Here is a 25,184-nt window from a genome sequence, read left to right on the forward strand (position 1 = left end):
CTATGAGTCTATGTCCTCGTAGGTATGCCTCGTGCTGGAGAAAGAGTCTGAGTTGAAATTCTCCTTTGTGGCATTGAGAATGGTGTTCGTGGCCGTTTCTTTAGTGATATAACCATCTGTGACGTCATCGGTCTTCTCCAGGGACGGAGGCCTTAGAAGCCATTAGAGAACAAATAATGAGCTGCATTTTGGGGGGTAGCTGAGTAGAGCAGCAACTCTGAGGCAGCTACAGCCATGCTGGGCTCAGCATTCCTGAGAGGTGGGCTGCCCCATGCCTGCAGGTCCCCACCCAAGCTTCACCACATGCCTGGGAGTAACCTTGGCCTCCAGGACTGATTTTGTTCCATCTCCTAGCCAGGCCCTCCTCTCTCCTGGCCCTAGTTCTACATCTTTGAAGTTCTGCCCACCATCGTCCTCACAGGTATTCATTGAGCATTTGCGCCATGTCAGACAGTGTGCCTCCTGGTTTTTGTGGGCTTAATCCTCCCCAAGGCCCTATGAGGAAAGAAGGCTAGGCTTCCTGGTTCTACCTCTCTGTGTCCCCATTTTTTTTTTAACCTGTAAAATAGGAGATAGTGACAAGATCTACTTTGCATGGGTTGTGAGGATTCAGTGTGAAAAGGCATATATAGAACAGTACCTCACGAGATAAATGCTCAATAAGTATTTGCTATTGTCAGTATACTGCTATCATTCCATTTTGCAAATGAAGAAACAGTTCCAGAAGCATTAGGTGACTTCTCTGTACACATGCTAGGAAGTGGTAGAGATAGAACTCCAGGCCCTTGGCTCTCTGTGTTCTGAGCTAGTGTGCTGTTATTCTGCTGCATTGTACTCCCTGTCTCCACAATGGGGCAAACTCCTATTCATCCTTCAAAGTCCTATCCAAGTATCACTTCCTCTGTGAAACATGTCCCAACAGCTCAAACTAAAATTACTCCCTCCTGGGGCACGTAAGGGTCCTGCATATGCCTCTATCAGAGCCCATTAGTTTGTATATCTGTTTCCCATAAACTATGACTTGCTTAAGGCCAGGGACCTCTTTCCTCTGATAGTCCAGCCCTAGCACAATGCCTAGTACTGATGTATCAGTGAGAACTTGAGGAGGGAGGGAAGGAAAGTCAGGATGGTGAGAAGGAAGCAGGAGAAGACTAAAGGCTGCAACCCCTGGGGTAGGAGCAGAGGGCACTGGAGACATCAGGCAGCCTCTGCCCATCACTGGTGCTTGGCTCCCTCAGCCCCAGGGGAGTGATGGGCTCTGTGCACCCAAATCCCAGAGGGGTGGTTCTACCAATCATGACAAGTCTTCTCCAGGGGTGCTTAGAAGACCAGAGGCTAGGAACTCCTGTGGAGTCATGAATAAAGACTGATCCTTTTTGAGGAGCGAGGGTTCAGACAGGAAAGGAGAAGCACTCAGAGAGCTTCTTCCAAGCCAGCCTCCCGTGCCCTGGAAGGGGACTCTCCAGAGTGTGCTGGAGGACAGCTCTAAGTGAGCACCCCACTCCAGACAGGCAGCTGGAGGGAGACGGCCTGGCCCCACCTGGCAGGAGAGCCAGGTGTGGAGCAGGAGCTGGCAGAGGCTGGGCAGAGGTGGATGTTGGCATCTAGACAAGATGGGGAAACTGTCATGAATAGAGAGCAGCCCCATGTCACAGGACCTTCTGGCAAAGAGGCAGGGTTGGGCAATTCCCGACATACTCTCAGTACCAAAGGCTGAAGAATCCGGTCCTGTGCTGATCAAAGCCCAGGGACCTTGCACCTACCTTTTCTTTGTGGTTAAGTGCTCCGAAGAGGGGAGGCTATCGAAGAGGGGCTGATTTTGCGTTTCCGGCAGCAGGAAGCAGAGCAGCAAGGCCAGGGTGGCTGAGAAACAGCAGAGAAAGCTGGGTAGGAAGCTTTCATCCTGACTGATGAGCATCAAGGACATGATGACTCCAGCTGCTGAGACCAGAGTCACCAGCCCCAGACCCGTAGTCCTGGAAGAGATGTGAGAGTTCATCTGGGGCACCTTGTAGACCCAAGAGGTCCAGCAGGATGGAAGAAACAGATCCCCCAAACCCTCCTGTGTCCACCCTCACCCAACTTACTGTGCCACCTTGGAGAATTGAGTTCTCCATTTCCTCTGGGCCTACTCCATGGGCTCAGGGGCGGGAGAAGTAAGAGCCACATTGTACTGTGTGGTGTGTGGGGAAGACGTGGGCAGCCAAGCCGGGCGGATAGGAGGATTTTGCTGACAACCAAGGGGCCCCGTGGTGTAAGGGCCGAGCCTCAGAGAGGCCCACACCATTCCAGGCTGTGAGTGCAAGGTGCAGACCAGAGTCTGCCTGTCTGAGGCCCAGCCCCAACTCTGCACTTGCTCTGTCTCATCTTGAGCTGTTACCTATCTCACTCTGATTCCGTTGCCTGAAATAGGCTATTGATGGCATCCAGGGATTTGGGGGTGGTGAGGGTTAAATGGGGTAATCCTTTCGAACCACTTAGCACACTGCTGGTCAGCTGGTGAAGGTCCAGCTCGAGGCTGCTCTTGCTCATCTTGGGACTGTCCCTCTCTCCCCTGTCCCCAGGACCCTTACCCACCAGGCCCTTACCTGAGGACGGTGGGGAGGAGCTCCACAGAGTAGACTAAGAGCACAGCGAATGAGGCTATCAGGCTGAACTCGCCGAATATGACCAACAAGGTGAATATGGATTTCCACTCTATGGCCAAACAAAGTGACCCTCTGAGGTGAGGAGGGCCAACCTCCTCTCTAGGAGGCCCACCCCTGCTCTCGGCCCTCCCTCTGCCCCTGTCAGAAGGCAACTGAACAGTCCAGTCCCTGGTCATGGGTTGGCTGACTCAAGCATTTAGTCAGAGGAGGGGCAGTCTGCATGAGGCCCAGCCAGGCTGAGACTTGGCCCATCTGTGGTAGGAGTTATTCAGTGGGGTAGGAGGAGGTCGCACTGGGACCCCTGTGGCCTCTCCAGCCCCCACACCTCTTCCTCCGGGTTCTCTCCTGCTTTCCACCTCCTCACGCAGAGGCAGCTCCCCCACCCTACCCCCTGCTTCTCCTTGAGCATCCACTCAGTGCCAGGCCTGCGTCCTGTGTGCTGGGCTCCCTGCTCAGGGCCCTCCAGCCTTCCCCTTCATCTTCTGTAAGGTGGACAGGGCAGAAGCTCGACATTCCAGGATGCCTGACTGGGCAGACGGAGGTGTACATGGAATAAGGAAGGCATCATCCAGGTCTGCGGGGACAGAGAGCTGGATCCCCTGCTCACCGACCCAAAGCCAGGAGTTTGCAGCACATTCATCAGCCTCTGCTGGACCCTACCCCAGTCCCATGCCCTGTTTTGGTTCCTGATTTGCTTGGGGTTGGCATGAAATCAAAGATTCAGTTTTATCTATTAGTAACTCTATTTTTGATTTCGCTCACACATTTAAGAATTTTAAACATTTGTTTGACTTGTTAGAGGTCCACTTAAAGAAAAAAAAAAACCTGGGCCTCCCCGGTGGCGCAGCGGTTGAGTGCCGGGTTGCAAAGCTGCCCGCAGACTCTGCAGCGCCGGTTCGATCCCCGGCTGCCGGGCGAGGGCCCCACATGGCGCACAGACCTCTCCTGCCGCCCGCTGCTCCCCTCAGCAGTGTACTTCGGTCCTTCTGCCTGCTCTGCTCCCCGCTCTGGCTCTGGTGAATTCTCTCACCCTCCCGCGCTTCTGACTGTACCCAGTGCTTGTATAAATAAATAAATAAATCTTTAAAAAAAAAAAAAAAAAAACCGAAAAAAAAAAAAAAAACCCACCAAGCAATAGAAATGTAATAATGAATTCGTTTCCCCACTTTGTTTCAACCAGTCGACACTGCCAACCCCTGGGAGAGGAAGGTTCCGGCCAAGACACATAATTCCAGCCCTCAGAGAAATGGGGGTGAGGGAGACCCAGGGCTACCCACTAGCCCTGTGGCCAGAGCCATGTCCACGGTCCTGAACCCACAGAGAGATGGTGCTGAGCCCCGGGAAGGAGGGCCTCGCTGCCGGAGCTGCTCCTGAGAGCTTAGCCCCATGTTACACTCAATTTTAGGCGGCAGGCAGAGGCCATTTTTTCCTGATGAAGCTACAGGTAACAGGCATTTCCTAACCAGATGCCACAGATGAGAGGCAGGGCCTGGTGTAACAGTGGAAGGACTTTATTTTTTTTTTGCAACAAGCCTTCTCACATGGCCTCTGAGGGAGTGCGAGCACTCCTCTTGTCTTGGGACACGCCCCTCAAGTGGACTGTGTGATTCGTGCCCTCTTGGGAGGTGCAAGGGCCTCTGCCGGCTGGGTGGGCTTTAAGTCAGGAGGCTGACTCCCTGGGTGTCTTGTTGACAGGGGCAGGAGGCATGAAGGCTGGTTTGAGGAAAAGCAGGAGGAGGGGGTTGAAGGAGATTTACCTGGGTACATGAAAAGGCTAACCAAGCACAAGAGACAGCCTTGGAAGAAAGTCAAAACCAGGCTCTTCTTCCTCCCTATCTGCTCAAGGAGAAAGATGCAGGCCAGCCAGGCGGGCACATTCATGATGCTGGGGATCAGCATCATGAAGTAAATGTTGGTGCTGAAATCCTTTCTCTGGAAGTTCAGCAGACTGTAGTTGTAAGCAACAGTAAACCTGGAACAAAGGCAGGAGAGAGACACTCAGAGAGGCCTACGCACAGATACTCAGAGAAAGGGGTAGGGAGTAAAGACTGAGGCAAAGGGGAGGGGCAGGTGGGAATGGAGGAGAGAAATGAGCAGAGATTTGGGTCTGTGGCCTCAGCCAGTGTGTCCTAGGCCCCTCTTTCTTCGTGACTGGGTCACCCCCATTCCTGGGTACTCACCACACGCACAGCATCACCAAGACAACCTTGCGGAGGTAACTATTGCTACAGAAGTCCAGGACAGAGGCCTCAGTCACATTTTTGCTGGAAATATGTAACTATAGGACAAACAGGGCAAGCCAGAGACAGGACTAAGACCTGGATTTGCTCCCCACCTTTACAGGATCCACAAAGCCCACCTGGCCCCCACAGTACCAGCCCAGCCTCTGGCCTTCCCTCCCAAGGTTCAAATTTGCTGTCACCATTCTCAAGCAGCGAGTTGGGCACATCCTCTGGGCTGAAAAGGAGGAGGGGGAGAGAACTTTCTACAGCCCCTCGCCAGGCCTACTCCAGGCCTGAAGCTCTTACCTTGTCCAGCAGACTTATAGGAATGGTCTTCTTGTTCACATAAGCAGCATAGCACAGCACCTTCTTGGCCTCCTCCACCTTCCCCTTCATCATCAGCCACCGCGGCGACTCTGGGAGAATCCTGCATGACCCACCTTCTCTCTCATAGATGCCCCAGAGACCCACGTCAGCCCCAGCCCAGCCACAGCTATGAACATGCTGCTCGGGCATGAGGTGGGCACAAAGATACTGCCTGGAACATTAGGACATGCCAACACTTCCGTTCTCCCTACAGAGACTCCCCAACTCCTCCTTCCCCAGAACATTAGACCCACACTATCTTTCAGCGTTGTAAAGAGTAAATGGGTTATCAGGATTAAACGTGATTATTTCCTCACACATCAAACTCCCTAGCCTTTAACACAGGTATCTGTTCCTTCTCTTCTGTTCCTCTCCTTTCACCACCTGCCCAGTTAGTAGTGCTGTTTTGTTCCTGTTCTTGGTCCCTCCTTCTCTTGCTCCATCAGTTTTCCCTTTATGGCTTCAATCCCAGATTCCTGTCTGTGACTCCTCTACATTAAACAAAACAAAACAAAACAAAACAAGAAAGCAGACACCCTTCCTTGGCCCTGTCTTAGCTGCTCATAGAAGTCATCACTTTCCCTTCCAACAATCCATCGCTGTCAGAGTCAGCTCCTGGATGGCTCCAATTTCCTGGCTCCTGCTCACTCCTCAACCCCCTGCCCCTGCGCTGACAACACCTCAAGGTCACCAAGGCCAAGACCCTTCCACGGTCTCCCTTTTCTTGCCTTCAACTCTGACCACTCCACTGTCCTTGAACTTTTGCCTTTCGATACCTTTCCTTCTTGTTTTCTGACCACCTCTCTGACATCTTTTTGAGTTCTCCTCTGAGGGCAGTTAATGCCATGTGTCAGAAGCTCTGCCCTTGGTTCTTTCTCATCCCATCCACATGGGCTTTCTCCCAGAAAAAATTCTAACATCCCATCTCTTCAAGGACCCTCCACACCCCTCAATCTCCAGCTCATCAGACTCCACCCCTGTGGGCGCCCTGTATGTGTTTACTCACCAGATATAGAAGATGAGGGGGAACACAGGCGCTCCGCCCACCAGGAATAGCAGGCGCCAGTGTGGTAGGCTGTAGGCAAGCGCTGTCAGGAATATGATCCCCACGGTGAAAAAGCAGTTTTCCAGGATGATGGCATGGGCCCGGTGCTTGCCCACCAGCCACTCAGAGGCTGTTCAAAGGCCAAGCAGACAAAATAACAGTTAGGTCAGGGCCCCAGGGCTGCCCTTATACCCAGCCTTCTGACTGGGCAGCTGTTTTTCTGCCTGCTCATGATCTGCCTAGGTCGAGAGATAGTCAGGGCACCTCTGTGCCCTGGTGGGGCACACACAAGGCCCCTTGCCTGACCTCCCAATCACAGTAATAACCTCCAGTCCATTCTTCTCAACCTGGCCACTCCCTCTGAACCCCTCCAGCGTGACCACAGGCCTCGCTCGTTGAGACAGCTTGGGTGGGGCACAGTACCTCACATGTATGGCCCGACAGCGGGAGAGGCAAGGAATCAGTGCCCTTATCTTTGCTCTTAGTGCATCCGTGCTTTGGCCACCTAGCCTAGGGCTCTGTAGAGGACCTGCTTCCCGCTGTCTGGGCTCTGGCAAGCTCCCAGTGAGAAGAGGTCTCCTGTTAGGGACCCTGTGTACACCAGGTGATAGCAGCTGTGAGGCAGAATGAGGGTATGGGCACTTGGGCTTTCTCACCACACAGACCTGGAGTAAAACCCAGTTCCTTCACTTAACTGTAGCTGCCCTGTGACCTAGAGCAAGCTGGTTAGCTTCCTGAGGCTCAAACTCCTCCCCAGTTAACTACTAAGGCACTCAGGATGAGACAAGACTGCATAACAAGGGCTTAGCACTCACCTGGCCCTTCTTAAGGGTTCAATAAATATCAGCAATGGCAGAGTACAGGTGGAAGGGACTCAAGGCATATGAGGAGGTAGGCTAGAGAATGAGGCTGGGAGATGGTCGGGTCACAGATTCTCTAGCATCTCCAGACAACCAGAGAAGGTGGCAACTAACCTACCTCTCGGCCACAGAGCAGCAAGTGCCAGCCCCACTCCCACGCACCAGCCCTGCCCCCATAGTCTCACCTAAAGACACGCTGCTGATGAGGTAGCCTATCACCGCCTGGGACACGCCGAAGCGGAAGAAGAGATACTGGTGAAAGCTCCTGACAAAAGCTGTCCCGAAGCCGAAGATGATCAGTCCCAGCAGCGAGAGCAGGATGGAGGGGTAGCGGCCCAGCCTGCGGGCGCCAAAGGGAGGCTGCTCCAAGCACATGGACCTCCCTGACTGGCCCAAGGCCTGCACCCATGGCCAGGCCCTGAGCTACTCCACCAGCCTCCATAGCACCTCCACCCTCACCTCCCCCAGCTCGAGACTCCACAGCTCTGTATGCCCATGAGGAGAAGCAGGAGCATCCCTGGGACAAGAGGGAAATCCAGGAGACTCACTTGTCACTTATGAACCCGAAGACGATAGATCCTATCAGGATCCCTGACCAGAATATGGTCTGCACGATATCCCAATTCGATTTCTTGTCACACACCAAGTCAAACTGAGGGTTAGACACAGGGATTGGCCACTGGCCTCCACCCAAGATCGGTCTTCTGGATCCAGAGACTGAGCTGGCCCTAGGATGGGCCTTTAAGTAAAAAGGATGCAAGGCAGATAGGCAGGTAACTGTGTGTGCAGCATGCCTCAGCTCTGTTATCTCTGCACCCCACATCCTATCCTGCACTTGGCAGGCTCTGGGAGGTAAGTCACAAGAGAGAAGTGAAAGGCACAGGCCAAGATGGGGTGTAACTGGAGAGGGATATGAACAGAGGCAGAATAGGGTTCCTAACCCTTTCCCCAAATACAGAAGCTGGGACCCAACTTATTACTTAGAGATTCCTATGGGGAAGGTCTGTGCTGTGAAGGGCCCAGGTGTCAGCTTAAGTTCAGACACTCTGTAAGAGGTACCTGCTCAAAGCCGCCTCATCCCCCAGTTCCGTATTTGTTCAGGGGACAGAGTCACAACTGCAGCCGCAACTCACTGGACAGATGGCAAACCCAGCCATGTGACAACTACCCCTACCCCAACCCACCTTAGCTGGCTAAGAGAGGTGAGAGGCCAGGGCTGGGCAGCAGGAATTCTGGCCCTGGCCCTAGGCCTGCAGGTTGACCTTAGACCAATTGCTGCCCCTCCTTAGTCTCAGTTTCCTCAGCTATTCCATGAGGGCACAGCTCTGCGCACACAGGATAGTTACAGATAACTCAGGACAAGACATACCTCATTGATCAGGGATCGCTCCTGGGCATAAGGGTAAATCCATCCATCTTGGCATGATACTGTATCGTTGAGGCCAAAATGGATGATAGAATCTAGACTCCAGGTCACAGGCAAGTACATGAGACACGTCAGGAAACTGCCATTGGGTTCTCTGGGCAGAGTCAGATTCAGCTGCTCAGCCATTGATAGATTGGGGCCGACTGCCAGTATCCAGCTGGTATTGCAATAGGGTTTCTGGGCTGTGAACACGAAGTAGTCAACAAAACTGAAGAAGGCCGATAGGCTGATGGGGATGAAGGTGAGGGCCACCAGCCTCCGCTGGAATGTGCCAAACTCCCCCACCGCATTCAGGATGTGGGCAAACTTGTCATCCTGCTTAGTGTCTAGGGAGCTCAATCTCTGTAACAGCATTTCCAGCACCCAGAAATGGGAGCGTTTTGATGTATCATGACTCAACTTCCTGGGAGAAGTCTGGGAGGCCTTGGAGTTGGTTTCCTCTGCCATCTGTTTAAAGAAAGGATGCAGCTCAGTCTCTGCTGATAAAACCCCCAGGCATGAGAGACCAGCAGAGGGGTCACTGACCAGAAAACTGGCCCCTCTGACTTGAAACAATATGATTGCAACCTTGATGTTCTTTGTAGTTCTGTTTTGGAAGTTCCTTAGCTAACATAATGTGTTATTATGATCTACCTATTGACCCACCCAACCAAATTTTAGCATATTTAATACTTTCTTAATGTTTTATTTATATTTTAAAAGATTTATTTTATTTATTCATGCATACAAGAAATGGTGTGAAGGCCAGAGGAGCGGGAGGTAAGAGGATTCACCAGAGACAGAGTAGGGAGAAGAACAAGCAGATCTGCTGAAATGCACTGCTGAGGGGAGCAGCGGGCGAGACAGGAGAGGTCTGCTGCATGTGCCATGTGGACCGTGCTGCAGTAGCTGGCGATAGCTTGATAGTGCCGAGACTTAACCCTGTGCCACCAGGGAGGCCCACTTTTTAAATTTTTTAGGCAATACTATGCATCTATTGTCATGAATAAATTCTGAGGAGCTCTCCTACAACTTTACACACATAATGAGGCACCATTTGTGCCTTGCAAGGTAGCAGAGGTTACTAGGGACAATTCCTTCAAAAAAAAAATTAAAAATCTGGATAGGAAATGAGCAGGAACTGAGGCAAAGTGGGAAACTGGAAGCCTGGGTTAAAAATGGGGAACTAGGGTTGGTGCAGTGGAGTTGGTGTAGTGGGGCACCAAAGGATAGTGATATATAGCAGAACAAAGCCAAACAGGGAAGTTAGCTACATTGGCTGTGTGGAGCATGATCACACTGTCAATTAAGGATGGTACCTTGAATCAGTAGCACAGAAGGGGAACTAAACTTACAACCTTTTATGAGTCAAAACCCTCAGCAGAGCCTCCACCGTGACACTGTCTGCAGCCTCTGCAAGGCAGGTTCGATTCCCAGGCGGCCAGGGAGAAACCCACATGGCATGGCAGACCTCTCCTGTCTTGCCCGTTGCTCCCCTCAGCAGTGTCTTTGGTTCATCTGACTGTTCTGCTCCCCGCTCTGTCTCTGGTGAATTCTCTCACCCCCCCCCTCCCCGTGCCTCTGACTACACCCCAATACAGAATAAATAAAAATAAATAAAAATGTATAAATAAAAATAAATCTTAAAAAAAAAAAACCCTCAGCAGAACTGAAGAGGTTCTGGGTTGGGGCACCCCTGAGCTACCAGCAAAAGCAGCAGCAAGTCTTCTGTGAAGGAAAATTTCTCCAAGTTAAGCAATCAGGACTTTCAAATAACCCAAAACAGAGATTGTCAGACATGAGAAGGCAAGCCATTCTGAGTCAAGAGGAACAAGGAAAAGATTTAGACTGTAGATGTCAGAACTGTCTGATACAGAACATAGAGCAGTTCCCATACAAGTAATACAGATTTTTTCTCACGCCTGCTTGGAGCATTTGCAAATCTTGACCACATACTAGGCAATAAAGCAAACCTCAAGAAATTTCAAAGAATAGCCATCATATAGACCTCTCTTCTGATTTCAATGCAATTAAATTAGAAGTCACTATAAAAGAGCTGCATTAAAAATTCTTGTATTTTTTTTCCATACCATCTTTCTTTTTTTTTTTTTTTTTTTTTTTTTACAATTGCAATCCTCCCATTCTGACCCCAATCCCTCCCCTCCCGCCCCCCACCCCCAAAAAAGTGTCTCTGGTTCATAGTTTTTGTTGATTTTGATTTTCACTTTCTTATAGTTATTCATTTTCCTGGTCCCTTATTTAAGTATTCTAGATTCCTGCTATGAGTGAGACCATCCGGTATTTTTCTTTTTCTTTTTGGCTTATTTCACTGAGCATGATCCCTTCCAGCGCCATCCATGTAAATTCTTGTATTTTTTTTCATACATTTGTAATACAGTTACAATCATCTGTCACAGTCTGCATTCCATCCTGGGATCTTTCAATCTCTTAGTTATTTAAAAAACTTATACATGTTGGGGTTCACTCTTTGAACTATAAAATTCTACATGTTTTGACAAATGCATAGGTCATGGATCCACCATTAGACTATCAGACAGGAATTTCACTGTGCTAAAAAATTCTCCTGTGCTCCACCTAGTAAACCTTCCTCTCTCCTCTCCAATGCTTGCCAACCATTGATGTCTTTACTATATATCTTGTCTTTTCCAGAATATCATATAGCTGGAATAGTTAAGAATGGCTCCTATCACTCAGTGATATGCACTTAGGGACCATTCATGTCTTCGTATGGCCTAATAGGTCTTTTACTAAATAGTATTCTACTATATCCATGTATATAGTTTGTTTATCCATTGACCTATTGAAGGGTATCTTGGTTGCTTCCAGTGTTTGGCAATTGTGAATAAAGCTGCTATAAACATTTGTTTGCAGGTTTTAATAGGGACATAATTTTCAAATCAGTTGGGTAAATACCTAGGAACACAAATGCTGGATCATATGCTAAAACTATGTTTATCTTTGTAAGAAACTGCCAAACTGTACCATTTTGCACTCCCACGAGCAATGAATAAGAATTCTTGTTCTGCATCCTAGCCAGCAATTGGTATGAACAGTTTATTGGACTTTATTCATCGTAATAGGTGTACAATGTCACCTCATTCTTTCATTTTTTTCATTTGTTTAAATTGCCATCCCTGGGCCTCCCGGTTGAGCGCTGAGTTGCGAAGCTGTCCGCAGCCTCTGTGGCGCCGGTTCGATCCCCAGCTGCTTCCCGGCCACCGGAGGAGGGTCCCACATGGTACGCAGACCTCTCCTGCCGCCCGCTGCTCCCCTCAGCAGTGTGCTTCAGTCCTTCTGCCTGCTCTGCTCCCCGCTCTGGCTCTGGTGAATTCTCTCACCCTCCCACGCTTCTGACTGTTCCCAGTGCATGTATAAACAAAAAACAAAACAAACAAATAAATAAATAAATAAATAAAACATGCCTCTCTATAAAAAAAAAAAAAGGGTAAATGCTAAAATAAATAAATAAATTGCCATCCCTAATGACAAGAATGCAAAACATCTTGCATATAAAGCTTTTTTTGGCCATCTGTCTATCTTCTTTGGTGAATTATCTTTTCAGATGTTTTGCTCATTTTTCAATTGGAATGTTTATTTTCTTACCCTTGAGTTTTGAATTATTTGTATATTTCAGGTATCAGTCTTTTATCAGATATATGTTTTGCAGATATCTTCTCCAGCCCATGTCTAGTTTTTTTATTCTCTTAACAGCCTTTTTGCAGAGCAGAAGTTTTTAATTGTATTAACACTCAACTTACCACTTTTTTGTTTCATAGATCTTTGCTTTTGGCACATTCATTGCAGATCCAAAATGACCTAAATTTTCTTCTGTTTTCATGTATAAGTTTTATAGTTTTATGTTTTACATATAGTTCTATCATCTACTTTAAGTTAATTTTCATAAAGGGTATAAGAGTTGTATGTACAATAGATTAATCTGTTTGCATATGGACATAAAATTACTCCAGTACCAGTTTTGAAATGTCAATCCTGATTTAACTGCTTTAGCTTCTCTGATCAGTTGACTGTATTTGTGTGTGTCTATTTTGCTCCATGACTTTATGTAGCTATTATTTTGCCGATACCATGCTATTTTGATTATAGTAACATATTAAAACTTACAGTAAGTTTTACAATCAGCTAATGTGAGTCTTCCAGCTCTATTCTTTTTCACTATTGTGTTAGCTATCTTACGTCTTTTGCCTTTCCATATGAATTTTAAAATTAGTTTGTTGAAAACAAAAGTAAAAACTATATATATGATCATATCAATAGATGCTGAGAAAGCATTTGATGGAGTCCAACATCCATTTATGATGGAGGCCCTAGAAATTCTTGGGATAGAAGGAAACACACCTTAACATAATAAAAGCCATGTATAACAAACCCACAGCTAATAGTCTTAATTGTGAAAAACTGAAGCCTTTCCTTTAAGATCTGGAACAAAACAAGGATGTCCACTCTTACCACTGCTTTTCAGTGTAATACTGAATGTCCTAGCTAGAGCAATTAGGCAAGGGAAAGCTATACAAGGACTCCAAATAGGGAAATAAGAAGTAAAACTATCACTATTTGCAGATGATATGATAACATAGAGAGACCCCTAAAAACGCCACAGAAAAACTAATGAATATTAGTTTGTTGCTATCTGGAAAATAAGTTGCTGTGCTTTTGATTGAGACTGTAGAATTCTGCATTAACAAATATAGAAGCATGGAAATAGAAAGTCACCAGTTGGCAAGCATCACAGTTATAATTGCTGCAGGCAAGAATCATTGATGGATATATTTTTTTTTTACTTTTCCATTTTATTTTTAAGCATTACATAATATATTTGCCATGCTACCTAACATAGTGCAGAATTTTCTAGTAGGATTAGATGTGTATAAGTTATTTTTCATCAATCAGGAAACTGTTTCTTTTAATCAATGGTCTCCAAACATTTTGACATGTAGTAACGGTTAACTCCTGAGATGCGCCTGTCTCTTTCCATCAAATTCCACTGATAGGAAAAATGGGCAATCCTTTTTCCTTGCCCCCATTGGAGAACCTGTGGATGAAAGCGGTGGCCACTCCGGGGATGAACAAGCACGTGCCCATCACAGCGACCCCGGGGAGGATCTCGAACCACATCGCAACTCCCCATTGATGGATATATTAAAACTCAAGGATGAAAAGACAAGAAACAGATGTCTGCATAGTCTGAAAGTATCTCCCCACAAAACACTTATTAATGTAGGAAGAGGATGTAGGAAGAGGAAAATAATAACTTTGTAATGAAGAAACTTGGCAGACACCACTTCAATCAAGTGATCAAAATTAAAAATCACCAGTAACAGGACATTCTGACATCAGGTAACCCTTGACATTATGCACTGAGAAGGTCACATCACTCCTGGTTTAAACTATTGTATGGTTATCATAAAAAGAAGGCAAGGAACTTTCCTACCTCATGGAGATTAAAAACCACACTACTGGAAGACCACTGGACTAATGAGGAGATCAAAGAAGAAATTAAAAAATTTTTTGAATTGAACGACAAGGAGGACACCAATATCCTAAATGTATGGGATGAAGCAAAAGCAGTAATAAGAGGAAAATATATAGCAATAGAAGCTCACATCAAGAAACAAGAAAGAACTCAAAGAAACAACCTAATCTCGAAGCTCAAAGATCTAGAAAAAGAACAACAAAAAAACCCCAAAACCAGTAGAAGAAAAGAAATAATAAAAACCAAAGCAGAAATAAATGAAATTGAAACTAAAAAAACAATCCAAAAGATCAATGAAACCAAGAGCTGGTTCTTTGAAAAAATCAATAAAATAGACAAATCCCTAGCCAGGCTCACAAAGGAAAAAAGGGAGAAAGCACAAATAAACAGGATCATCAATGAAAGAGGAGAAATCACAACGGACACAGCAGAAATCAAAAGAATAATCAGTAACTACTATGAACAGTTATATGGAAACAAGTTTAACAATCTAGAGGAGATGGACAAATTCCTACAACTCTACAATCACCCAAAGCTAGATAAAGAAGAAATAGAACACCTAAACAGACCAATTACAATTAGCGAAATTGAAATGGTAATCAAAAACCTCCCCAAAAACAAAAGCCCAGGACCTGATGGATTTACAAATGAATTCTACCAAACATTCAGAGACGAATTAGTGCCTATCCTTCACAAACTCTTCCAAAAAATTGAGAAGGAAGGGACAATACCAAACACGTTCTATGAAGCCAACATTACACTAATACCAAAACCGAACAAGGACAACACAAAAAAGGAAAACTACAGGCCAATCTCCCTAATGAACACTGATGCAAAAATCCTCAATAAAATTTTAGCCATCAGAATCCAACAATGTATCCATAAGATAATTCACCACGACCAAGTAGGATTCATTCCAGGGGCACAAGGATGGTTTAACATCCGAAAATCAATCAACGTTATCCAACACATCAACAAAAAGAAATATAAAAACCATATGATAATATCAATAGATGCTGAGAAAGCTTTCGACAAAGTGCAACACCCATTCATGATAAAAGCCCTTGAAATTCTTGGGATACAAGGAACATACCTCAACATCATAAAGGCCATCTATGACAAGCCAACAGCCAGTATCATTCTCAATGGTGAAAAGCTGAAAGCAATTCCATTAAGATCTGGAACAAGACAAGGATGTCCACTCTCACCACTGCTTTTCAATATAATACTGGAAGTCCTAGCCAGGGCAATAAGACAAGAGAAAGACATCCAAGGAATCCAAATAGGAAAAGAAGAAGTCAAACTATCACTATTTGCAGACGATATGATATTATACATAGAGAACCCCAAAAACTCCACAGAAAAGCTAATTCAACTCATCAATCAGTTCAGTAAAGTGGCAGGATACAAAATCAACACGCAAAAGTCAGTAGCCTTCCTATACACAAACAATAAATCTGAAGAAGAAGAAATCAAAAAAACCATCCCTTTTGTTATTGAAACAAAAAAAATCAAATATTTGGGAATAAATCTAACAAAAGAGGTAAAGGACCTATACAAAGAAAACTATAAAACACTGTTAAAAGAAATAGAAGAAGACACAAAGAAATGGAGAGACATCCCCTGCTCGTGGATTGGAAGAATAAACATTATTAAAATGGCCATCCTTCCAAAAGCAATATACAGATTCAATGCTATTCCAATCAAAATTTCAATGTCATTCTTCAAAGAAATAGAACAATTATTGATGAAATTCATATGGAATCACAAAAAACCCCGAATAGCCAAAGCTCTCCTGAAAAAAAAAGAAGGGAATGGAGGCATTACACTCCCAGACTTCAAACTATACTACAAAGCCATAATCATCAAAACTGCATGGTATTGGAATAAGAACAGACATACAGACCAATGGAATCGAATAGAAAATCCAGAAAAAAACCCACAGATTTATGGTCAACTAATCTTTGACAAAGGAGCAAAGAATATGCATTGGAGCAAAGAAAGTTTGTTCAATAAATGGTGCTGGGAAAACTGGGTCGCTACATGCAAAAGAATGAAGCTTGACCACCACCTCACACCATACACAAAAATCAACTCAAAATGGATTAAAGAACTAGACATAAGACCTGAAACCATAAAATATATAGAAGGAAATATAGGCGAAACACTACGTGATTTGCACATCAAAGACATCTTTACAGACACATCACCCAAAGCAGTGATAGTGAAGGCAAAGATAAACAGCTGGGACTACATCAAATTAAAGAGCTTTTGCACAGCAAAAGAGACAATAACAAAAACAAAGAGAAACCCCACCAACTGGGAGAACATTTTTGCACCCAACACTAATGATAAAGGACTGATCACAAAAATCTGCAAAGAGCTGATGAGACTCAACAACAAAGAAAATAATCCAGTCAAAAAATGGGCAGAAGAGCTAAAAAGAAACTTCTCTGAAGAGGAAATGCAAATGGCCAACAGGCATATGAAAAAATGTTCAACATCACTTGCCATCAGGGAAATGCAAATCAAAACTACCATGAGATACCATCTTACACCAGTGAGAATGGCACATATTAAAAAAACTAGCAACAACAAATGCTGGCGAGGGTGTGGAGAAAAAGGAACTCTTCTACACTGTTGGTGGGAGTGCAAACTGGTCCAACCACTGTGGAAAGCTGTGTGGAGATTTCTGGACCTACTAAACATAGAGCTTCCATATGATCCAGCAATTCCACTCCTAGGTATTTACCCAAAGGACACAGAAACATCAATTCCAAAGAACACCTGCACCCCTATGTTTATAGCAGCACTGTTTACAATAGCTAAGCTTTGGAAACAACCCAAATGCCCAAAAATAGATGACTGGATCAAGAAGATGTGGTCCATATATACCATGGAATATTACTCAGCATTCAAAAAAGATAAACACATGCAATTTGCAGCAACATGGATGGCGCTGGAAGGGATCATGCTCAGCGAAATAAGCCAAAAAGAAAAAGAAAAATACCGGATGGTCTCACTCATAGCAGGAATCTAGAAAACTTAAATAAGGGACCAGGAAAATGAATAACTATAAGAAAGTGAAAATCAAAATCAACAAAAAACTATGAACCAGAGACACTTTTAGGGGGGCGGGGGCGGGAGGGGAGGGATTGGGGTCAGAATGGGGGGGCTGCAATTGTATGGGGAATATAACAATAAAATTAAAAAAAATAATAATAAAATAAAATAAAAAATAAATAAATAAACTATTGTATGGTTATGTAAGATGCTAACATTAGTAAAGTGTACCATTTACAACTTTTTTGTGACTCTAAAATTATTTCAAACAAAAAAGATTTTTTAAAACAGAGAAGTTGAGAAAGACATCATTTACAATAGTAAGAAAATGTAAACTCAGGTAAAACTTAACAAAATATGTGCATGAAACTCAGTAGAATGGCTATTATTTAAAACACACACATATACACACAGACATACACACACAGAGACAACAAATATTGGCAAAAAACAAGAGAAATTGGAACCCTTGTACATTGCTGATGGGAATATAAAAAATACAGTAGTCACTGTAGAAAAGTATGGCAGTTCCTCAAAAAAGTATAGGATTACCTCTTGTTCTGGCAATTCAACTTCTGGGTATAAACCCAAAATAATTGAAAGAAGGAACTCAAACAGATAGTTGCATGCCAATATTCATAGTAGCATTATTTACAATAGCCCAAAAGTGGAAGCAACACATGTGTCCATTGGGGGATGTGTAGAGAAGTGAAATATGGTCTCTACAAACAATGGAAGATTATTCAGCCTTCAAAATAAATGAAATTCTGATATATACTATAACATGGATGAACCTTGAAGGCCATATGCTAATTTAAATAAGCCGGTCACAAAAGGGCAAATGTATATCTCCACTTACATGAGATACTTAGAGTAATCAAAACAATGGGGACATAAAATAGAATGGTAGTTGTCAGGGTCTGAGAGGAGGAAAGAACGGGGAATTTTTGTATAATGGGTTCGAAGTTTCAGTTGGGGAAAATGAGAAAGTTCTTGAGATGAATGGCCTCAAACAATGTGAACGTACTCTAAATACATCTTAGAAATGGTCAAAATAAATAAACTCATACAACTCAATAGCAAAAGAACAAACAATCCAATTGAAAAATAAGTGAAGGAACTGAATAGATATTTTTTCAAAGAGACATGTAAAAGGCCAACAGGTTCATGAAAAGATGCTCAACATCACTAACCACCAAAGGAATGCAAAACAAAACCACAAAGAGATATGACCTCAAGCTTATTAGAATGGCTGTCATCAAAAAGACAACACAAGTGCATAGTTGCATGCCAATAGTGAGGATATAGAGAAAAAAGAACCCTCCTACCCATCGGTAGGAATGTAAATTTGTGCAGTCACTGAAAAACCATATGGAGGCTATATGATCCAAGAATCTCACTTCTAGGTAGATAGCTAAAGAAAGTGCAATCACTATCTCGAATAGATGTCTGGACTCTCACGTTCATTGCAGTTATCACAACAGCCAAGAAATGGAAACGTTATTGTCCACCCATGGGTGAGCACATAAAGGTGTGGTATAGGTACACAACAGAATATTATTTAGCTATGACAAAAAAAGAAACCCTGCAGGTTAGGACAACATAGATGGATCTCGAAAGCATCATGCTAACTGAAATAAGACAAACATAAATAATTCATGGTATCACTTATATGTGGAACTGAAAAAACAAAGTCAAACTCATAGAAACCTGCAGAACTCGGAAGTTTTGCAGATCTGTACTAGGGAACCATCTGTATCAAGGCATTGGGCCTTGTTTTAAGCCACTAAGCCTCTGGTAATTTGTTACAGCAGTTACAGAAAACTAATGCCCTGTTATGCATAGAGGGGAGTGGAAGTGGCCAGAGCAGATTTCCCAGGGAGGGAAGCTTTGTCTCCTCACAGAGATTTCGCTTTCAGGTCTGGAACCAGCTGTACCAGCCCTCCCTGCAAGGTCCCCGTCAGTGACCGCCCTCTTCCCCCACACCAGCATCATCTGGGCTCTGCCAGTACAAGACCCTGCTACTGACCCCAAAGGAACCCTTTCCAGGTGGATAGGCCCCAGGCAATTGGTTCTCAATGTACAAAAACAGGAGACTGAGTCCTGGGAAGAAAGGTATAGCCAGAACTGGCACTCCATCTGAGGCAGGAAACAGTCCTGAGCCACACCTGAGAACTCAGACTCCCTGTGAGGGCAGCTAGCTCCTTCCACAGACTCCCCACAGACGACCCGGCTCCTGCTGGCTCCTGTCCACATCTGTGCTGAGAATGCAGCCCCACAATTTCTCAGGATCATCATAATCTCCATCCTCCACCACCTCCCAGCCCCTCCTCCCTAAAGATAAGACCACAAGCGAAAGCCAGGGCCTACCAGACCACAATCCAGGTCCAGCGGGGCTCTAGGAAGAGGAACCGTGGGTTTCTTTGGTGGCTAGGGAGTGGTATCACAATGGGATGGAGGAGTCCTGGGGGGGGTGTGAGAATGGTGGGGAGCAGCATTCTACTCCAGGAGCACAGCTGACCACACCCTAAGGTCAGGATGGGTAGAGCAGGTTGAGAAAATCCCCGCATGAACCCATCCCATGCCTTGGTACAGACTGCTCCCAGGACATGGAGCACCAGCCCTTCCCATAAAGACTCCATGTCCACTGAGGGAAATTATCCCATCATTCCAGACACAGCTTGCCCAACCCCGGTCCCCATGCCTAATGGGGAGAGAGTTTATAGGCAACAGAATCAGAGAAGAAATAGGCCCTACCAGCAGCAGCAGCTCCCAGTCCTGGGGGCAGAGGTGGGAGCTGAGTAACAACCTAGACCTCAGTGGCCCAGTGAGAGGAAGAGCCGGGCACAGCCTTCCAGCCAGTGGGTGGCGCTCATAACCAATGTGATAGAAGGTGGGGCTTTTCCAACCCCACCCCCTGAGCAGGGTCTGATGGGAAATGGGGGGGGGGGCTGGGCATCTGGCAGTTAATCTGCTGGGCTTTGGGGCAGTTAGACTGTTGAGGCTCTTGGCCAGTTGAAATGCTGGGGCTGTTGACCAGTTAAAACTGCTGGACTTTTGACATACAAACTACTGGGCTCTTAGGCAGTTAAGCTGCTGAGGCTCTTGGCTAGTCCAACTGCTGGGACTTTGATCAGATAAATTACTGGGCTTTCAACCAGATAAACTGTTGGATTTGGGGGCAGTTAAATTGCTGGGGTTTTTAACCACTTAAGCTTCTGGGGCTTTGGCAGTGGAGCTGCTGGTGAGGATGGGCGTCTGTAGAAGCCACCAACTTGCCACATAGGGCTTTGGCTTGGCCCTGGATCTCTGCTCAGTGCACTCTGGAGTGGAAAAGACGACTTCTGTCCACATGCCAGCCTGTGAATTCATTCTCGCTGGCTCTCTCTCTCCACTTTGCTCACTCCCTAAGTCCGGTTTCTCACTCTCTAAATCTCAGGCTGTAAACGTGGTTATTGTTTCAGAGCACGTACTTGCTTTTGGGTCTTGTTCTGTCGTTGTCCGCGCTGGGGTCATATGCCCTGGGGTGTGCTCACCTTTGACTTCACTACCGATGTTGTGCAGGACAGTTCTTTCACTGCAGCGGGAGGGTGGAGGGAGGAGGGTGCAAGTTAAAGATTCGGTGGTAGGAAGACTGGGGAGCTGCCACATGTGGGAGGAGAAGCTATCTGTTATGGGTAGGAGGAAGGGGTCAGGATGCCCAGTGGAAATCAGAAGTAGTCTCTGGTGAAAGCTGGAAAACAAACTGATCTTTAAAAGCTGATAGGAATGCTGGGTGCTGTTAAGAGTGAATACTGGTTGAGGCTGATGACCGTGCTCCCCACGGCAGACTTGCCCAGCGTGACTCTAGCAGCTCCTGCAGTCTGGGGTGCAGGGGGAGTACAGGGGGCCAGCGGGGCTCGTTCACTGCTACGACTTTTCTAGTTGGTACTGCCAAAGGGTTAAAGTGTAGGGTTTGGCAACAGAGAGAAATAATATCTCAACAGAAATTGAAAGGGTGGCTTACATCCTACTATCAGAGAGGATACAGTGAGGAGAAAATAACAAGGTCAACAGACCAGAAGGCCCAATGAGGCTAAGGAAGGTGTTTTGGCCTTCCAAAAGGCCCAATGAGGCTAAGGAAGGGTCTGCGTGGCCAAACCAGCTCTTTTGCTTACCACTCAGAGAGCCAAACCCCCCTACACAGGAATGTCTTTTCACAAAGGAGTTCATTATATACAAGGGGGACAGCAAGGGAGGCATCTGCAGGACTAGTACCTAAAAGAATCTGCTTCCCTGAATGGTGGGGTGCTGTGATTACATGGGGGTGGGGAGGGCAATGTGAAGAGGTGTGGGAGATGATAGGAGTAAAGTGCTTTGCATTCCCAGGTCCCCAGAATGCTCCAGGCAGTATAGTCTTTTAAGTTACATTGTTTATTTTCTTCAGCCGAGAATGTTCTAGTGGGGTTCACAGACTGTAAAGGCCCGCAGATTTCCTGTTGTTAGGAACATGGAGGGGCAGAGAGAATTTTGTTAGAACAGCTGGAGAATAAGTCATGAGGGGAGGGACATAGCGAAGGGAGGAAAAAGGGTTCTTAGTATTTAATTCTACTTAGTTCTTTTCTAACAAAAATTTGAAGCTACAGGTTAGAGGGTGGGGAGACATGGCTCCATGGGCACAGAGAAGGCAGCTATCTGCCAGGCTGGGAGGGGACCTTCAGCAGATCTGCTGGCACCCTGATCTTGGACGTCCAGCCTCAGAACTGTGAGAAAACAAATTCCTGTTTTTCAGCCACCCTGCCCGTAGTGCTTGGTTCTGCAGCCTGGGCAGGCTAAGGCAGACGCGAGTGTGGAGCAAACCAGCTGGAAGGACGGGATGCTGGGGCCAGACAGTGGGATGTCTGCTCTTGAAAGTCCTTCTTTCATTCACCTCTGTGCTAGAAATTTTTGAAATTTTGGAGGAAGAGATGAATTTTTCCAAGATAATAGCAGGAGCTAGCGTAAAAGGGACAGCCCAGAACAAGGCAATGGCAGTTGGAAGTCAAGTGAGCAAGGAAGAGGTTCTACAAGAGAGGTTTTTCCAAGTGGCAGGGGCCATGGTAGTGGAGCACCAGAAACAGGGAGCAAGGGGCTCCCCGCTCTCCACCCCCTGACCAAGCCATGAGAGAATGCATAACGGGAAATGCTTCTGAGAGGGCTGAGGACTCTGCCGCTTCTGCTCCAGCAGCGCCGGAGTCACGGGCTTGAGAGGGTGGCAATGCACTGGGGCCAGGTCAGGGGAACAATGTTGAAAAAGGGGCGTTCACTGGGGCAGTGTAGGGGTCCCTTGGGCTTTGGACATTGAATTAATGAACACGAGATGCCCGGTGTAGTGGTCTTGATTTCGGAGTGTCTCCGAGCGGGGCAGGCCTGGGCCAAGTGGCCAGGGAGTGAGTTTGTTTTTTTCTGGTAAAGCCAAAGGAAACCGAGATGCTAAGCTCTGCACCCAGGACACAGGCCAGAGGAGCAACCATGTAAAAAGGGGCCTGGCTCCTGGCTTCCTCTCAGATCCAGCGCACCCCCCCCTCCTCCCCCCCCTCCTCCCCCCCCCACCCCCGCGTCGGATCCACGGCCATCACCCCATTTCCATCACAATGTTGTGAGGATAAACGGAGGTCACTGATGCTTGCAATTTAGTCCAGCATTGGAATCATGCCCTGCCTGGTTTCTCTGCTCCCTCTTTTACCCTCTTCCACCACAATCTTCAAATAGATTTTTAGAATACAAATCCTATTGGGTCATTCCTTTGTTTCAAGAAAAAAGAAAACATGACCTTTATTGCCCTCAGAACAAAGCTCAAAATTAAGAATGGGGCCTTGCACATCCTACCTGTGTCTGGTGCCTCAAACACCCAGAAATTCTTCCAGCTATAACACTTGCCTCCCCACAGCACTCTGCCTCCCCTTCATCTGTCTACGCTCTGGGGGCTTTCCGTACCCCCACACACTGGGTCAGCTGTCTTGTTTACACATTTCCAGGGCACTGGGGAGTTCATAGCAGGTGACTGGTGGATATGTGGTTCTAGTGTGCTCCTGAGGGCAGGGCAAGGTACACGGGGTCCCCTGACAGATGAATGGGTGGGTGGGTCAGTGAGTGAGGCAGAGCCCAGGGTGTGTGAGCCAGGCCCAGCTCAGGGACTCAGGCCCATGCCAAGCCTGCAGCACTTGGGTGATGGGCGGTGACCCTCTTTTCCTGTCTCCCGGAGCCTTGGGGACAGACTGCTGGAGGCGTTTCCATTCACACACAGCCAGGGCACCCAAGATCAGAATCCTGGAGGATGAGTGGAAAAGGACCAATGACATCACCTATTCTACACTGGGAAGCCTGGAGCCCAGAATAGGATGACCCTTGCCCCAGAGGCCTGAGATGTGAGCCGAATCCTGGTTGTTCCTTGTTGAACACCCAGTGAAGAACAACCACAGCCCGGTCTATACCTGTCACCTCCGGGCCCGCTCAGGCCCCTTTATATCCTGCTGCTTGAATAAAGTCAAGAGCAGGTCTACCTCTCTCCTCAGAGGTCCTGGGCTCCGCTGCAGAGCCCACAGCAGAGACTGCTAAGAGACTCTCACCTGTAAACCAGAACAAGTCATAGGGCACACTTTAGTACATAAAGAGAAAAATCTTTCTTGCCTAAGTCTACAATCCCTAGAAAAATTTAAAGTCTCTGAAGACCTTCCCAAAGGCAATCAGTGAATGTGTTAGGCTTGGGTCAATAAAGGGCCGATTTAAGTCCCTTTCCAAGAGTGAAGAACATTCTGCCTCAAAGGGACACAACGATCTTAGAGGAGAAAACCGCTTTCGGCTGGAGATGTCACACAGGGCTTTGTCAGCCTGGGGCTACCTTGTGCCAAAAATATGTGTGTTGTTGAGCTTAGGACTCCATTAATGTACACAGCAGGAAGCTAAAGAGAACTTTCACCTACATGCAAAGCCGAGAACCATGAGTAATAAACATCCATCTAATCAAGAGGGGCTCTGGCACCCCCACACTGGATTTATAGACAGTCAAACGCTTACCAACCACTCCCTTCAGGCTACAACCAGAGAAGACGAGCAGAGGGAGAGAGGTTCAGAAAGAACATTTATGTCGGGCTGGGGGCATCTGTGGGAAGAAGAGACTGAAACCCCACTGTCTGGTGGGAGGTTAGGTAGAGAGATTTTTGAAGGCCGGACAAGGGGAGGGCAGTGGAGGGCACCACCCCCACCTCTGCCCCACCCGCCATTTGGTGGCATGAGGTTATGTGGTGTTCTTGTGGGCCAAGCAGTAGCTGTGCAAGGTAGCCTGGCTTGAGGCTGCTCCATGGGCCCCCGCCCATGAGGGCTTTCTTCTGAAGCGAGGTTGCCCCGGGGAGAGACTATGAGAACAAAGCTGGGGGCAGCCGCTGAAAAGGGCCCAAGAGGTCAGTGATGAGTGCACTGCTCATGCCAATGAGCAACGAGAGATCCCCAGAGTCTCTGTGAAACACACAAATCCAGTCTGTGAAGAGCTTTTAGAGGCCTTCTGGAAGGCTGATGATTAGCCAGTGTGAACCTGGAAAGCACTCTGACCGGTGGCTAAGTAACAACACCTACGCCCTTTCCCCTCACCCTGAACTGCTTGCTGGCTGTACAGGAGTCACAGGCAGTAGGTTGTGAAAGGGGAAAGGGGCCCAAGGGAACAGGACCAACGTCTTCCCCCAATGCTGACCCCGAGTCACACAGTTTGGGCACAAGCAAGAACCTCAACCTTCTCTTTGCTTTCACGAGCCTGGACAGAACCCACAATCTCACATTTCTCCTCCTCCTACTCGCACATACTTGGAAAAGCCCTACCTAGGTGTTCTGGTTTGGGTTTGACACTTTTGAGGGCAGGGGACCCCTTGCACATCCCACCTGTGTCTGGTGCCTCAAACACCCAGAAATTCCTCCAGCTATAACACTTGCCCCCCCAAAAGCACTCTGCCTCCCCTTCATCTGGCCTGCAGTTCTCTCCCTACATTCTTAGTGGGGTGAATGAGGATGATGGAGGTCTAATATAAGGGGTAATATGTGTGGTCTAATAAGGG

At 46.7% G+C, this 25,184-nt stretch overlaps 1 protein-coding gene and 1 pseudogene across 2 annotated transcripts; both read right to left on the reverse strand.

Annotated features, from left to right (window-relative positions):
- Positions 1 to 9,014, reverse strand: SLC22A14 (solute carrier family 22 member 14; the record flags this gene model as incomplete). Its single annotated transcript, XM_084247802.1, has 10 exons — positions 1 to 151; positions 1,764 to 1,976; positions 2,589 to 2,622; positions 4,406 to 4,620; positions 4,829 to 4,926; positions 5,177 to 5,297; positions 6,243 to 6,411; positions 7,327 to 7,481; positions 7,690 to 7,793; positions 8,511 to 9,014. The coding sequence occupies 10 exons, from the start codon at positions 9,012 to 9,014 to the stop codon at positions 1 to 3; spliced, it is 1,764 nt and encodes a 587-aa protein (XP_084103928.1).
- A 4,474-nt stretch (positions 9,015 to 13,488) lies between these two features.
- Positions 13,489 to 13,700, reverse strand: LOC311179954 (NADH dehydrogenase [ubiquinone] 1 alpha subcomplex subunit 1-like; annotated as a pseudogene). Its single transcript has one exon. The product of its transcript is annotated as an NADH dehydrogenase [ubiquinone] 1 alpha subcomplex subunit 1-like (transcript).
- Between the last annotated feature and the right edge of the window lie 11,484 nt (positions 13,701 to 25,184).

Source organism: Talpa europaea, assembly GCF_964194135.1.
Source record: "Talpa europaea genome assembly, chromosome: 11".
In the NCBI taxonomy this organism is placed as follows: domain Eukaryota; kingdom Metazoa; phylum Chordata; class Mammalia; order Eulipotyphla; family Talpidae; genus Talpa; species Talpa europaea.